The sequence below is a fragment of the Halyomorpha halys genome, unplaced genomic scaffold (genome assembly GCF_000696795.3).
Source record: "Halyomorpha halys isolate HHAL.00 unplaced genomic scaffold, Hhal_1.1 Scaffold766.1, whole genome shotgun sequence".
NCBI lineage: Eukaryota > Metazoa > Arthropoda > Insecta > Hemiptera > Pentatomidae > Halyomorpha > Halyomorpha halys.
In genome coordinates, this window is record NW_027111507.1 from 89,677 (window position 1) to 107,872 (window position 18,196).

The window sequence follows — 18,196 nt, forward strand, 5'->3', positions numbered from 1 at the left end:
TATATACATCATTAATTAGTAAACATACGTTGACTACCACTCAATCAGAATATCCATCAAGCTTACAGTTTAGTTCATTCGATGGACATGCTCATTTAATACTTAAAACATCATAAAATCCTTCCTCTTTGATAAATAGAACAAATAAAATAATAAAAGTTTTGGAAAAAAATAATTTGTCGCTTGGTGAGGAATAAAAATTTAAAAGACGAAGAGATTAGTAAACTTTGCGATTCTTTAGGTAATCATTTATTAGATAGGTAACATTAACATTCAATTGGTAATTACAAATATATACTTAATTAATATATCTTATGGTATTAATTCATTAATTTTATCCCATGAACTGTCATTTAACGTTACACAACCAGATTAATGATTCGTATCTAATAATGATTACCTAAAATAAAAATATTGGAATTCATTATAAAATATATTAGGAAAAATAATATTGCTAACGTACTTTTGTCATTAGTTCAAATGCTGTGCTAAGTGCCTTCCTGAAATTGGCCTTTTCTGATACATTAACAAGCTTAACTGCCTCTTTAAATAACAAGATGTTTTCTGGAGTAGCCTGGAACAAAAAGGTGCTACATTAACGAATCATACAAATTAATAAAATAAGAATAAAAATAAAAAAAAGTAATGAAATGTAGTGTTATCCTTGTCACAAACATTTTATTTCGGCTTTCCTACCTAAATTAAGGTAATTTTCAAATATGAATTTTGAAATATGATCTTGAAAAGATTTTGGGCTATAAATGAAAAACATTACTAAATAATGTTTATATTGTTATTACTTTAACTTGAAATTGAAAAATATTGCGATCTTGACAAATTTTAATCTGATTTTTCAACAGAAATACTCGTTTTAAGATCCTCTCATTCCTTCCATTATAAACTCCCTAACCACCCAAATCCATTAGTTTCTAACCTTGCTTCCTCTTCCATTCCTGACAATCATCCGAGGCGCCTGAAAAGAAGATGGTCACGAGACCTGCTGATGAAAAACGTCATTAGAGTGCTACTAACGGGTAGTTTCTCTACACTCCGTTATAACTGAGATCACATTTACTGAACGTATTATAATGAACAGTTGTAAATTTCAATAAAGATATTAAATAAACAAAAAAGAGAAAAAAGGTTCCTGACTCCAAAAATCCAGGTCCCGTAAAATGTCTGTGCATTTGTTTGCAGGTGTGTAGAAAGCCTACACCCTAAAACAATGTTTTACAAATCTCATACTTAAAGGTTGTGGAAACCTTTTTCGATAAAATCGACATCTCATCATTAGTAGTAATACAAAAATATAAAGTGTGAAAGAAAATGAAAATTAACTAAAGGAAAAGATAAGAAATATTTTTCCAGGCTGAATAAATTAACGTGTACTACCCTTGAATAGCAAAATATTAAAAAAACACATAAACATTTAACATATAGGTGAAGTCGTAGAGTGTATTGAAGAGTGATTATTGATTTTATAAATAAATGCTTTCGTGTTTCCATGGTTGCTATGGAAATAGTCAGTTTTTAACTTCACTAACCGATAAATAGAAATAAAGTAAGATGGATTATTACCCTCGTGAACTATAAATAAATTGCGGTTTTAAAACTGTTAGGGATTAATTTAAACTCAAAGTAGGACGATGATAAGTTAAATGATTTTAACAATTAAATTATATACTATTTTTTTTTAATTTGTAATTGGGAATTTAATTAATGTAGGCCGAAATAAAAATGTTTGTAATAAGGAATACACATTTTTATTTTTTACTTTAGATCTTAAAGTTTGTGAGAACTTTAGGTCTTTAAGAAAAAAAAATGTTGTATATTTATCATAAGATCATTTAAATTTTAAATAAACTGAAAAAAAAATCATTACAATTCATAATAACAGTTTTTCGTTTTCCCTTAAGGATTGTCACATAAGTAGATATTTTGTAAAATATGAATGTACAAAAACTCCTTAAATAATTGTTTGTTTGTGGTTGCTATTTTAATTCCAATCAGAGATTTTGATGGTGCATTAGTTTTAATACGGACCAATGATGATTATGAATATATTTTTATTTAAATATAATATCGGGAGCGGGGTAGCTCAGTGAGTAAGGCACTCTGCTACTAATTCCTGGAACCCGGGTTCGAATCCTTTTGTAGTAGATAATTATTTGTTTTGTTACTGTAGCTCGAGTCAAGCCTGTGGATTCGGGAGCTCTCTTGGGGCCCACCCTATAAATAGGTACCTTAAATGGGAGAAAAATCTGACCCTTCATGAGTTGTAGCAGAACGGACTTCCATATAAATTTTATATAATATTAAACAAAAAAAAATTAGTCTTAATAAAACTAGAAATTTACTTATTCATTACATTACAAGATAAAATAACTGACGGATTAAAAATTTAAGTTAAAATGCCAAATGGGCTTACATTACTATCTAAAGCCGATTGTTTTATTTTATGTATTTTATGGAAGTGTCTATGGTGGTGTATGACTGCACCGGTCTTTTAATTTTTAAATGTATTAAATATCCATTGGTGTTTGTCTTCTTAATTTTGTACACTAGATCACATACGTACCATAATATCCTACTATAATTTTTTTTTTTAATTTCAATGTAATTATTTTAAATTTTAGAGCCATGGTTGCTATTTTATTATAAAAAGTGGACGAACATCATCGAATTCTTTTGTATGTCTACTGCTTTAGGCTTATCATTTTGGAATCTAATTAAACCACCTAAATTTATCATAGATGCTCGTATTTGGCTACCCGACTGATTAATATGAATATAGAACTGAAATATACTTAGTCAAGTAACTGATGAAAATATTTAATCAAGTTACCGACTCTGCATAGGTTTCTTACCTGCCTGTCTGCTGCAGTACATAACAATAAATAAGCCGATAAACATCAATAAATAAATTGTAAATATATTGATACCATTCATTGATATATAGGGTTTTTTTTTTAAGGCCGATAGAACTTGAAATTGTAAAAAATAACACAAAAAATTAAATTGTAATCAAAATTTTTTTTTTATTCGAAAGATCAATACGTGACATTAACATTTGAAAATGATTTCGGGCATATGGGCACCGCGGCTGTTCTTGACGAAGCGCATTCTGTAAAATTGTGTTCAGCGATGAGGCGCATTTTTGGCTTAACGGGTTTGTTAATAAGCAAAATTGCCGCATATGGTCGTGCGATTTGACACCTCTCGATTATTTCCTGTGGTGCTACGTGAAGTCACTGGTTTATGCTGATAAACCAGCAACAATTGACGCCTTGGAGGCCAGCATTGTTCGTGTTATTCGTGACATACGGCCAGCAGTGCTCGAAAAAGTGGCCCAAAATTGGACGTCCAGAATGCGCTTCGTCAAGAACAGCCGCGGTGCCCATATGCCCGAAATCATTTTCAAATGTTAATGTCACGTATTGATCTTTCGAATAAAAAAAAAAATTTTGATTACAATTTAATTTTTTGTGTTATTTTTTACAATTTCAAGTTCTATCGGGCTTAAAAAAACACCCTATATTAGCGTAATCTAAGTTAAGAAATACAATGTATTTGAATGGATATTTTGCACTTACCTGTACAAGCATATCCTTTGGAAAACAAGGGACTAGTCTTGTAATTTCATCATTAAAACTGAATATGTTGATGAAATCGTTATTGCTGAACGTATCCAATAGAGTGCGAACCGTGAGCTGTGATATTGTCCTCTTCATACCTGCCATAGAGCCCGAACTGTCGATGAGTATGAGGACATCTTTCGAACAAGTGGCGGCTTCGATATACCAAAATCTAGTTCGGCAGTCGAAAACATCAGCGCTGTCATTCCAATGCAATGCTTGAACACAATTAGAAATATTTGTTTTTGGAAAAAGTATTACATAATTTAAAATTAAAAGGATTAAATATATTTCTTGAACAACGGTTACACAAGATAGGACAAGAGTGTTCAAGATACGCTCAACTACGAGATTTTTCCCCAATTACGGGTACCCAGTTTATTGAGAACCCACAGAGTTGACTCACTCAGTACTTGGATCGGAGATTACCCGAAATGAGTGATTACTAATACTGGTATTTCATCCATTCCCTCTGTCGACCCAGTGGAGGCAATTCGCAAACCGGGCATAGGACTCCTGACTATCCCGTATGCAATCATCACAAATCGCGTTATGGAACCTAAGAATCTCCACAGTCTTTTGCACCAACCGAAAAAAATATTTATATACATCTGTGTGTGTGTGAATAGACTGCACTTGCCGCTGTGTAACTACGCAACCCACCCCTGTAGCCCCATGGAGTTTATCTGATGTAGTAGCCCTGAAATGTTCCTGGTCAAATATGTTTCATATTTGTTCAGAACATTCAGAAACAATCTGCGTGGAGCTTTATGGGACATTCTAGAACACTAAATTATTCATAGAATATTATGGAACATTTTGGACAATGTTGACCACTTCAAATTGCTTTACAGCCATAAGGAGACCCTCTTTTAACAGCCGTATCTTCAAACTCAACCCTTGTAGTTCCAAATTGAAGCTTTTTTCATGTATGAGTTACAAATCACAATAACAACGAAATTAAAAACTATTAACCAGGTCAGAAACTTGAATGTTGTCAAACCCTGCACTGGTATAGAGAGTAGATGTAAAAAGTGTTATGTTACAATTTAATATTAATTAATATCTCAATTTAGACCATATTAATTGAATACTTCTGAATTAATATTTGATTTATAATATCTTACCTGGGTAATGCCTCAGAAAACCGGTAGAACTACCAAAATATTGCCAAGACATAGTCGGATCCGCATGAAAGTTGGTAATGAAAGTTTCATCGAGTTCTTCAGACCATAGTAGTGAGTTCTTAACATCACCACCTGATTAAAAAAAATATTGAATCTTTGGATTTCTAAACTAGATAATCGCATTTATATTTTATGGTGATTTTGATATTAAGGTGTTTTTTGAATTTTGCTAATATATTGCAATGGCGTACATGGGCAGGGAGCTTCCTCTTGAAATATGATGGTCATAAAATTTAATTAGTTTCTAAAATATGTTAGAAAATGATTCAATTCTTACCTAAACTAAACAAAAGGTACAATATGACCTTGAAACGTTCGTATTGAACAATTGCACTTTTTTTTAATGACCCACTTTCTGGTCATTTCTGAAGTGTGGGGGAGGGGGAGAGGAGATAAAGGGAGGTTATCGAGTAGTAACCAGCCTATTATAATCATGGTGGGAGATCACGTTTTTAACACGTGGGGCCGCCACGAAATAAAAGTCAACCGCCCATGAAAGTTAGCCCGATTCGAATCGGCGCCGCTGCAGTAACGAGGCAGCCAAAGTTGACGTTTTAACACCCTCGGCCTCAAACACCCCATTGAATTATTGCACAGCACTCAACGGGAAAACTTTAATTTTCTCTCATATTTTGTTCATTAGTAAACACCTTCAAAGCTACCCACCCTAACAAAAAAAATTATTAATACTATTTTTGCGTAGTAAATTTTCTATAATTTGGCTCCTAATAGAGTTGTTTACGTCTAATAGTTTCAAAAACTATGTTTCCCAAAAACCAATATTTTCAACAAATTTCATTGCCAAAATAAATGTAAAAAATATTTATTTTTTTAAAAAAAATTTTTAAAATATATATCTTAGGAATTATAATTTAATAATTATTAAATAAATATAATTTATATATTTATGAGTTGAGTTAAATTAACAAATTGAAGCTAGTTAAATGTTTCATAAAAAGCACCTGTTGAGTGGCGGTTTCCATGACATTTCCCAAAATAAATTTACAAAATATTATTTCCTGAAGGTTCATTAGAAAAAAAATTCGGTTTTTGAAAAAAAAAAATATATCTCGAGAACTATAGAACGTAAAAAGTTCTATTGAGCTCCAGTCAATGCTAGTTAAACGCACCATAAATTAGTTTTTGATGATTATCTTCGTAGGTGTAGTAGTTTACTTGATTTTTTTTACAAAATAATAACCAGAATTTTGTTATTTACAAAAAAAAAAAATGTAGGTTTTCGGAAAAAACTGTTCTCTATAACTATTGAATGTGAAGAGAAGAGAGAGAACATTTTAGATTGCGGTAAAACAAAATGAACTTCTTCTGGAGTGTATCTGCAATACGTACTTTTCATGATCATTTGCTGCATCTGTCGTATTGTTCATGTAAAAATTGAATAATTTTCTAACAGATAATAATGCGAAATTCAGTTTAGAAAATAATTAAAATTTTTCGAAAATGGAATTGGCTGCCATTTTTTAAAGTAGTGCCTTATTATTCGGTTAACATAAAATTTCAACAATATATTGTACGAATATCATTTTTATAATATTTATTAAAAATTTACTACGTTTAATAATATTGTCCGCGTAAGGAGCGTTTTAGATGGGTTAGTATTTTTAATAAAAATAAAAAGTTAATGTAATATCTGACAATTATAATTGTTTTGGTAATTTAAACAAAGGGCTAACAATTTTCACTTCATCTTTATAAAGTATTCAAGCCTGCTAATCATAAAAATATCTGTGTACAAAATGCACTGTAATATTTATATCTCTTATAATTTATTTTAAAATAATTCGAGTTACTTAAAATTAATACATTTATTATTCAGAATTTAGCAACTTGATCGAAAAATCAAAAACCAACTATAAAGAAAAAAAATAAATATTTTTACCTAGGTGACACACTATTTATTATGTTTATTATATTATATGCATAGTTTTATGTACATATTTATATGAATTGTTAATAATCGAATTATAACTTTCATTGAATACATAATAAAAAATAACTTATAAGGAAATGTGTTAGATATCACTTCGTATTGACAGTATAATTTATTTATTGAATATTAAAAAAAAAGGTGAGAAATAAGGAGCTATTTTTCGTTCAGTTAATATTTAAAAACTCTTAATATCTTATAATATTTCATTATATAATACATAAACATTCATTAGTCCTTTTAATCAACGATATGTTAAATATATTTTTGTTTTGAATTATTATTAGACCTTTCTTGCTATTCTACCCTCCGAACCCTTTTTCATTTCTATAAATGAGTGGTTCCAAACTAGGTGCTGCGGAACCTCTTGGCACCCGAGCGTATGCCAGGTTTATTGCAGGGGTGCTGCACTCAATATATTACAAAAAAAATCATTAAAAAAATAGTTAATTTACAGTGCATTCTATTATTTACTTTGCACTATTTTTATTCAACCAATTAGAGCATTAATATAGCGTATATCTTATAACTCCACAAGGGTGCAGAGAATTTTTTTTTAGCCCAACATTGGGAACCATGAATTTTTTCCAGCTCAAGAAGAGTCCCTTGGCGAAAAAAGTTTAGGAACTACTGGTATAAATTTTAAGTCTACGTTTATATCTAAGTCGTCAGCCAAAAGACATTGTAATATCATATCCAGTGTTGTACATCTGATCTGGAATTATTCCATCCAATTCCAAAAAAAAAATTCTTTATTATAATTAAATAACAATTAAAACTTTTATCTATATGGAACAAAATTTTAAAAAAATACTGAGAAAAAGAACTTCACAAAAAATGAATGAAATAACAAAATCAGTTGTTGGTTGGTATACTTAAAATCCGAAAAAAATATATTTTTTTCTCATTATTTCTGATAATAACATATTATTAATTATAATTATTAATATCATACTCTGATCTGATATTTTCTTTTATACTAACTGATATCCAATAACGAGTCTATTTAAACTGTTTAGAAAACAAATTAAATATTTTCCAGTACAGTAAAAAACAAAAAAAAACACTTTATCCCACTAATCAAACATTTTTATGATCAAATTTAACCAATAGAAAATAAATTTAATTAGATTATCTAAGCTGGTTGTTTCTACTCTTAACAACAACCAAGAATCTACTTTATCTTGTTAATCATTTTAGAATCTCGCCATTGTCACCAAATGGCCAGCTGAGGTAATCTAATTAAATTTATTTTCAGTTGGTTAAATTTGATCAGAAAAATGGTTGTTTAGTGGCTGATAAAGTGTTTTTTTTTTTTTTTACTGTACTGGAAAATATTTAATTTTGTTTTCTAAAAAGTTTTAAATAAACTCGTTATTGGATATCAGTTAGTATAAAAGAAAATATCAGTTCAGACTATGATATTAATAATTATAATTAATAAACGGAGTCTCGCTGTTCGCGGCGCAGAAACCACTTGGTGGTTTGATTTCAAGCTAACAGGTTCGTTTAATGTTTTATTCTCATTTTTTCCCCCTACCTTCATTTTAACCCCCCCCCTTCTTTTCCATTCTTTTCTCAATTTTCCTTACCCACGTTATTAGTCATGTTCACCATATATTATTATTGTTGTTTTCATTTTCTATTCATTTCTTTTGTTTAACTTAACTTTTATTTGGCCTCTTTATCTCATATTATAGTTACATATTTCAGTTGTTACATATATTTTCTTTCTCTCAATTTTATTTTTCTTTCCATAATTTTAATTTTTAAATAATTAATAAACTAATATATTCATATTTCATTGCATTATAAAACTTCATTTTTATTTTATTTACTTAATTATGTTATTTTGCCTACTTATTCAATTACCTATGTATACATTTTATTTTCCACTTCTTTCTTCACTTTATTTTATTAATTCCATTCTGTACAATTATTTATTTTATGTCATTCTGTTTATATTTTCTGTATTCATTGGTTGTTATCTTGTTCTGTTCTTAGCCCTGAGGATGGCCAGAAATTCAGAAATGGCACAATTAAATAAGTTACTTCAACTTATTTGTGTTTTATTTTGACCGCACCCCTCAACCATCTTCTTCTCGTATAATTAATAAAATGTCATTATCAGAAACAAGGAGAAATGTTATAAATAAGTAATTTGGGTTTGTTTGGACAAGCTTGATTTACCTGAAAGAATGTTAGTTTTGTCAAAAAAATGTTCAATAAGTAAATATTAATAAGTCTAAAAACTATTGAAACTAATTAAGGACATGTTCTCTATGGTTGGACTTGTTACTACAAAAGATAATTACCCAAATCGAAAACATCCGTGGGGACATGAACAGCGCTATGAGTTGTGTTGACATAAATATTATAAAAATGATAGTCGGGCTCCAACTGCATAAATTTGTAGTTGGTGATGTTGATGTTGTTCGTATCGTCCACTCCGACCAGTTTTGATTCTTTCGAACTGAAGTATATCAGTGTCTGGTTGTTGTCTTCAAAATCTTCTAATAAACGTTCGGCACCTTCAATTAAACACTGTCAAAATAAAAAAATATATACATTAAGGCTGGCAAAAACACGTTTAAAAATTCAATTATAGCTTCTTTGCTTGAATAGTGGCACATCTGATGAAAAAACAAAATGGAGGACCAACATAAAAATAATAATTGATTCAAAAATAGGAGATAAAAACGGTTTAAGCTTTAACAAAATTGATTACATAACAGATTTAACAGAAAACATAAAAAAGATATTAATAGATTATGACCACAAACACATTTTTTTTTTAAAATAATTTATTTATTGTTATTTACAACTGTATTAAAATGTATACAACAAGTAAATTTGCTGTAGGTGACATAGTGACATGATACAAACGTGTATACAAACGTGAATCTACCTATTGATAGAACTCCGATAACATTTCTAGTGGAGAAGATCCCGAGGCCATCTTCTTCGCCAAGGAGGATTATTAGGTAATGAAGTGGATTTGGGTGGTTGGGAAGTTTGTCATGGAAGGATTGGTATCTGGTTCTGACCAAATCGGCAACATATGAGAAGGTCCTGATGGATGACTTGATTCGTGAAAAAGTAAGGAGCATTGAGGATTTTGGACTGTAAGGATTGGATTCGGGAGGAATTTGATGGTTTAGTGGAGCCCCAAAGCTCAACTCCGTATGTCCAGATAGGCCTTATAATAGTCATGTAGATCAGCCTTTTGTAATGGATTGGCAGTTTAGCCCATTTGTCTAGTAAATGTTGTAATAGTCGGAATCGACGAAGAGTTTCCTGTCTTTTTAGTCTTGTATGAGGATTCCATATCAGTCGTTTGTCCAGATGAAGTCCTAAGTAACGGATCTGTTCGACAGGAATAAGTGGAATATTATTAAAGGATACTGTGGGGCAGGAAGTCATGGTTTTACGACAAAGGGTAAATGTGATTTGGTGGGATTTATTTTCATCTTCCAGTTTTGGCACCATTCTTCAAGGGGATCACAAAAATATGAAACTAAGAACTTATAATAATAATAAGCTCGAACAGGTTTTGAGTAATACGAAAGATGAAATTGAAATAATAGACAACTTGAATGTGGTGTACAGAATACATTGAAATGGTCGCGATAAAATATATATTGCAAAAAATTGGATGAACATCATATAAGTAATTGTAAAAATAACAAAATCAAAAATAAAATAGCGTTGGCCCATCACAGTATAAAAAGTAAACATAAATTCAATTTTTAAAAATCAAAACATTTAGATATAGAAAAAAAAAATGTAGGATAGAATAAAATAGGCTATTTGTATCACAAAAAATATTAATAGGGTCCTAAATTTTAAGACTGACGAGATAAAACTGAAGAGCATTAATGCAAATATCATTAATAATTTGAAATTACAGAAGAAAAAATAAAAAAAAATAATGGTGTGTATGAGAAAAAGAATGATAAACAAAAACGAGAACTGATAAATATGTGGAAGGCTCAAAAAGATGAAAAGATAGCTTAATTTCGTTTCGTGTGATAAAGATACCAAGGAGATAGCAAGTAGTTTCCCAAAATATTTTATTGTTTTGAAAATAAAATTGACGAAGTAAAATTTATGGATTTTGGACATAGGGAGCCAGCAAAATACAGGATATTGTTATCGCCGGGTAATTTATATATTTTTTAAAATAATGATTGCTGAATAAAGTTTTTATTATTTTATAATTTTTGCATTGTTTTTCAAATTCGTATAACTACTCAGAAGACGGAGGACTCTGAAACGTTAGTGTAGTGTAAAATCGATTTTTAATATAAAGAAATATTATAAAAAAAGAAAAAAAAAAAGAAGGAAATCATTAAATATTTAAATGATATAAACTGAACCTTTCCGGCGTGGAATATTGGTATATAGAAAAAAGAAACATTTTATTTTGAATTTGACGCATTCTATCTGTACCGTGGACAGACAAGGAATACATTTCTTTATACTTTAATATTTTTGGAACACGTCCATTCGAAAATAAAACCAAAATTTTTATTTTATTATTTTTATAAATGCCATTATTCAAAGTAGAGAATTGTGCGCTACTATTGGACTTACCATCACTGAATCCATTTTTCGTTTTAGAAGTTGGTTGACATTCGAAACTATATTGTGCAGGATTTTTTCCCCATCTGTTGGCAAAACTTGAGCATTAAGTTTTCTGTAGCTCTGAAAATCATTAAATAAGAAAAATTCAAAGTATCTGATAAATTAAAAGGTATTAGGTTTAGTTCATTAGTACGAATAAACTCTGTGTTTATTTCAAAATATAACTTAAAATTCTCTGTTTAATATCTTTCATCATATCATTCATGAATTTTTTTTTAAAGGAATTACATCAAGTTAAATAATCGAGTCCAAATTAGTTTATCTAAAAAAAAATTGTGCAACTACAACCCATTAAGTCTTATGTTCAGCAGCCTGCCAACAAAAAATTACTAATTATAGATCAACAATTGTTCTAGGAGGTATTGTAGACACTTCAATAACTTGGTTTTTTTAATGGGTCTGGTGAAAACTAAATCGAGGCACACTCGTCCCCATGTGTTTCTTCTGAAACACTGCTGCTATAATAGAAAATTAATTTTCTTTAATCATGGGTGGGAAATCAAGAGTTAAATGACCTAAAAATGATAATGTTTATCACATTTATGGAAATTTCTTGGTTTAGCGTGTGGTGGTTTTACTAAGTATTGCTGTTTCATTGGTTACTAGGACAGCAGATATAAAACCAAAACTCATTTTGTTTTAAGTGAATGATCAGAAAGTATAATAGAGTAAGAATGTGGACCCCACAACTCTTCTTATACATATCATTACTAGAATTGATAAAAAAAAAAAAAATACAAAAAAATTGAATAAATATGATTCTGCTTTCAAATAAATTCTAAAAATAGTTCCTTCTATTCAGCGAGGCTTTGGGAATCTTAACTATTTTATCAGGGCCCCAAAAGAGATAAAACATAGATGGAAAATGATTCTGTTTATACACTGGATAGTACAGGATGCCTGGCAATCACTTAATGTATGTATGATGTGTCTGCGCTGATACGTGATTACAAAAAAGGTACAAAACACTTGTTTTGATGAATGTATTTTAATTCTAGATTTAAGTTTTGGATGTGCCTGTTTTTTGTGAGGGCTTATCGTTAAAATAATGTTAAAATAATTACATGAAATAATTATAATGATAAGACATTTTCCAGCTTGAGAGTGGAACGATAATAGAAATGAAAAAAATAATATATATTTATATATTAAAATTATCTTTTTTCTGTTATAATTATAAAATTACAAACCATACTTTTAATCTGATAAATTAAATATGGTCGTCATAAAATCTGTAGTTTCGCAAACGTTCAGAAATCTGTAGGACTCCCAAGAAGCAATTTGTCAGTGTTACATTCCATGTGGTTGGTTGGTTCGATAAATAGCTAATGTAGACTAAACAAATGAAAATAGAAACAACATGCTTCTAAGAACAGGTCAAACCATGCTTTGATAAATGATTTCCAATTGGTTGAAAATGAATTATTCAAATCTTGTATGAAGAAGATTAGTTGGTATTTTAACAATAGGTATTTGAGAATTCAAAATTAATATAATTATAATTATCATAAATTATTAGATACAACTTTTTATTAACCTATAGGGCGTAATGTGTTCAGAATACCACGATCCCACAAATACCAGCAATCAGATGCCTCAATCTTTAGTTTTGATTAATCTTGAATAATAATGTGTTTTATCAGAACACACCATCTTTTTAATGTTTTTTTCTGTAAATTTAACAACAATAAAAGACTTCCAACCACTTTCACGCGATTTATTGAATTTACATATTTTGGAATATTATACATAAAATATCCGGGAGTATACAGCTTCAAATACATCGACTTTACAATGTCCTCAATAAATGATTAACGGACTGAGATAGAAAAGCGTATAACAAGCCTCTGTACGCCTTCTTCTCTTTTTCAAGAATACTAAAATCCCGAGAAATCTCTAAAAAATCTGTAGTTAAGATCGTACAATGTATAAAGTCAGCTCTGATATACGGCGTGAAGACTGGGCTCTAACAGGTACTCTAGAAAGCAGAATCGAAGGATTTGAATGGAAAGTTCTCACAGTGAGATCAGAGCCTTCACACATGAAGTATAGTGATAATAATGTACTGCTTGCAGAGACAATCAGTCAATATCTTATGATATGAAGGCCATGAGGTTAAGATGGAGAGGACATATGGCTCAAAGTAATCTATCAGGGCGACTCTAAACAACAATGAATGCCAGTATAGTTGGCAAGAAATCACATGGGAGTCCAAAAATCAGATATGTGCACAAAATCAACAAAGATGTGAAAGAGCTGCACACTGGTAGGTAGTAGCCCAAGGTAGGCAGGAGTGGAGAAGGCTTGTCACCAAAGATCTAAAAAGTGTTAGAGCCAACCGAAAAAAAAAGTAAAATTATGGGCTATATTGAATCATGTAAAATCGACCGGAAGATTTTTATTTTTCTAAATATACTTATAGTAAATAATTCAGTATTTAAGAGATGATAAATATTATTAGGAGTGCTTTGTGGGGAAAAGAAGAATAAAACGAGTCCGCAAAACCAATATCAGGTCTAACGTCAAAATAAAATCATCCAATGATTTTATCCAAACCAGAGGAGATTGACTTGGACTACTATTACGTATGGGACATAGAGGCATTGCAAGCGAGCAAGGGAAGAGAGGAAGCGAGAAACAGGTTAACCTGAATTAATTAGCAGACTAAGTAAGGTAAGATTTAAAGAAAAGGGGAGTTGAAGGGAAAGAACGAAACTAGTGGAAGCCCGACAAGTGGTATGGTCGTAAATCACCTCATCCGATTGTTTTTTATTCCAATAGCTGGTTTGTTGTAGTCAATGTGTAACCAGAACAAATGGTTCACCGTCATAACACTTCACCAAATTATTACTTTATGGTACTCATTCGATGAATAATTTATTTTGTTATGATTTTTTACTAAGATCTACCATTTAAGATTTTGGCGAAAGAAAGAAAGAAAGATAGACCTAACGAAAATTTTAAATCATTACTTGATCAAACTAATCAGCACCTTAGTGACGGTTTTAGGATCACAAGAAATACGTTTCCGTGCTAAATTTGGATTCATATAAGGTACATTACCTCGGTTTTGGCAAATACAATAAATTACGTTTTTTGGTTTAGGACGGCTTACGGTTAACAATATAATACATAAACAATTAAAATTTTACTGCACTCATTTGACGCAGTTTAATTCTGATTAATTTCTTTAACCGTAACTGCTTCGCTAGGAGGCACCGTTTATACCGGATCTATGGTCTTACCTTTGCCACTAGTCGCAAATCCAAGACTTGGTAGCAAAGGTAGCAACAACTGTCGGTATCCACATGCTTGTATTTTCTTTTGACTTTTGTTGGCTCTAACATTAGATTTTCATCTTAAAAAGGAATAAAATAAAGATAAAGGAAACGTAAATATCAGTAATGAATGGAATATGGTCCGGGTGCGGTCAAAAAAACTCAAATAGTAAATAATTATTATATTTTTATTGAGCCAACTTTTTCTTTTTTGTAACTATGTCAAGTGTTTGTATCTTTTTTAGCCCTGACGAAGCCCTGCAACGTGGGGCAAAACGTTGGCTATATACCGCACATAATTACTAGGACATATAAGAACTAGAAGGGATCGCATACGAAATGAGAGAACAAGACAGGATGTTGGAACTGTCTCCATAAATGACACCATAGAAAAGAGACAACTCATGTCTGGACACATTGGATATCTCTATCGGATGAATGAAGACAGGGATCCAAGAAAATATTTTGAGGCCAGACCAACAGGAATACGCCCGAAAGGGAGCCCCATAATACAATGGATGGACAGAGGCACCTCCACGCTGAAAGGCACTAAGGAGGAAGAGAAAGAAGAAAACACATATAATGTCTTTATAAATATATATTTGTGATATCTTAAATAAAAAATAAACTGCTAAAGTTAATTAACAAGATTTGAAACAATGTTTTACACTAAACTGATAGAATTTTAAAACATGTCACCATGGTTTGTTGTAGTCAATGTGTAAACTAGATTTAAATTATTGATTAATTAAGATTTAAAGAAAAGGGGACTTGAAGGGAAAGAACGAAACTAGTGGAAGCCCGACAAGTGGTATGGTCGTAAATCACCTCATCCGATTGTTTTTTATTCCAATAGCTGGTTTGTTGTAGTCAATGTGTAACCAGAACAAATGGTTCACCACCATAATACTTCACCAAATTATTAAATTATGGTACTCATTCGAATAATTTAATGTTAATTGGTTTTGTTATGATTTTTTACTAAGATCTACCATTTAGCATTTAGACGAAAAATCGCAGAAGTTAATTAACAAGATTTGAAACAATGTTTTACACCAAACCGATAGAATTTTAAAACATGTCATCATGGTCTGTTGTAGTCAATGTGTAAACTAGATTTAAATTATTGATTAATTAAACTAGATTTAATTATTGAATTAGAAGGTTAGGGAAATTCTATAATCAATTGAAACACAGAGAACCCAAACATATATCTGCTGGTTGTTCAAAAACAATGATAACTGAACAAAAATGTGTGGATGCAGGACAACTGCCCTTTAATTTGAACCCAAAAACTACACTCAACGGGTCGGTCACAAATTCAGGCCAACTTGTACCAGCCAAGCCAAATAACATCCACACACTTGCGCTTGCGTGAATTTGCCATTGTTTGGGAAATGTGTAGAGGCACCTTTAGAAGTAACAGGTGTTAAAACTAATTAGTTACTTTACTCAATTAATTACTTAGTGAGAGTTTTAGAAATACCAGAAATGCGTTCACCTGTTAGTTGTCATAGAAACTATTTTTTTTTAAAACTATTTACAGGCTCCTGTACTATAACACACCCATCATGTCAAAGGCTAAAAGTATTATCTTTTAGGTATCTAGGTATTATCTTTTTTATATCTAACTTTTATTTAATCATCAAGACATGAATTTCTATCATCTTGGAAAACTTACCAATCTACAACTATTATTATTATAACCCACAATAAAATTTCAATTGCACTAATAGACTTATCAAAGTCCTTTTCGAATCACTGACAATTAAATAACAATATATTATATTGAATTAATCAATAATATACATACCGATCTGATTTCTGGTACTTTGGTCACACTTGATCCAAGTTCCCAAAGTTCTTTTCCGAGCTTAGCAGCCCATTTTTCAACACTGGAACAGAAAAGTAATATTTTATTACAAAATCACACGCCTGTGCAAATCACGTTTTGTTCCAATTTAATTTTTTTTTTCCTAAATATTTTAAATTTTAAGATCAAATAAACATTATGATACGCAATGGGCTTAAGAATAAAAAAAAATAGTATTATCAGTGACAGTGTAGTTAAGAATTCACATATTAATTTTGATAATTTTTTAAGAAAATATATGAGAGAAAATAGACAAAAACAAAACAATGTTTCTTGATTTATATAATTAATAAATTCAAGCAACGGAAACTCATAACTTATTTTGATACCCCAAACATTTTAAGACAAATAATTTACATGTTTTATGAGATTTGAAGAACCCCTTATTTACTAATTGATCAAATTGAATAATAACTAGTGTAGCACAATTCTGTGGGTCAATTTTATCTGTTGCTTTGATTATATAATTATATTAGGTTTAATATTTAATTAAATCATAGAAATAACGTTTTTACAGTACAGATTTTTGTCTTTTCTTAATATATCAATTTTCGTTGGGTTTTTACCCTTTAAGTCATGCTCTTTATAATTTTAATAGCAGTATCAAGGGAATTTTTATATATGAATTTAAAAATTGGAAACAATTCACCCATAATTTCGGTTAAAATTATCTTTTTAATTGCCTTAAATTTGAGATGTAACCAGTTCAGATATTATTACTTTTTAATGATATAAAATAATGACAAATTCTGTGGTTGATTTTTCATGAAAATGAAATGAAAACTAACAAAACAAAATGTTTATACTTTAAAAATAATTAAATTTAAGTGACGAAAATATGAAAGTGATTTTTATTATGATGTAAGAGTGCAAAATATCAAACCTCATCTGGTGTACATTTATTTTGCTGTACTCCATACGAAACATTTACTAATTAACCCAAACCAAATAAATTTGGGTTATATCGGGCCGTTAACAAGCAATATACGTTGATTTTTTAAATTTGTTTTGTTTTTCTAATTATTTAGAAATAGTTTAAGTTAGTTTGCTTTTAAAACCCTAAGGAAAATTATACAACTCAAAAAATTCTTACGTTTCTTCTTCTTTTGCTGAACATGAGTGATTTCCGAAGAATATGAAAAGAACAAGTAGCTTGATCCATGATAAATTCATACTATTTCTGATTCTAGTTACTGAGCAACGTAAATCGAAAACAGGAGGTAGTCATGAGGCTGTTCAACACTGAGGTTTAGAGGTCCTATTTTTATCTCCAGATGGTCTGTTTTATTTTTAAACCAAATTTGATATATTTAAGTAATTATAAAAGTGTTTGTTCATTTATTGGATTACAACACAATTCTTTATTTTTATCGTGATGTAATTTGATATATTATCATGTTTGCCAGCATTTTTTTCATTGTTGTTATATCGCATTAGAAGTATACAGGGTGAATTGGACGAGTATTTAGTCACGGAGTTGTTTCATTATTTCGTTCATCGTGATTTAATCTTGATGAAATAGTGGAAACTAATGAATGGATAGATAAATGAAACGCAAAAAATTATAAAAATACGATGAAATTGTAAATAAAATTTTAAAAAAATTATTAAAAGAAATGAAAAGGAAA

At 30.2% G+C, this 18,196-nt stretch overlaps 1 protein-coding gene across 2 annotated transcripts in view; it reads right to left on the bottom strand.

Moving 5' to 3' along the window:
• Positions 1–17,803, bottom strand: part of Ca-Ma2d (Ca[2+] channel Muscle-specific alpha2/delta subunit) — a 59,313-nt gene extending 41,510 nt beyond the window's left edge. The window contains exons 1-7 of one of the 2 annotated variants that reach the window (XM_067049547.1): positions 17,662–17,803; positions 16,509–16,590; positions 11,367–11,477; positions 9,086–9,314; positions 4,763–4,894; positions 3,594–3,853; positions 464–574 (exon numbers count right to left, since the gene is read on the bottom strand). In XM_067049547.1, the coding sequence (XP_066905648.1) occupies positions 464–574; positions 3,594–3,853; positions 4,763–4,894; positions 9,086–9,314; positions 11,367–11,477; positions 16,509–16,590; positions 17,662–17,741 (1,005 nt within the window). In that variant the 5' untranslated portion in view covers positions 17,742–17,803. Of the gene's footprint in view, positions 1–463; positions 575–3,593; positions 3,854–4,762; positions 4,895–9,085; positions 9,315–11,366; positions 11,478–16,508; positions 16,591–17,661 lie in introns of those variants that run through there. The other variant, XM_067049548.1, reaches the window with a different exon arrangement.
• Positions 17,804–18,196: the final 393 nt, after the last annotated feature.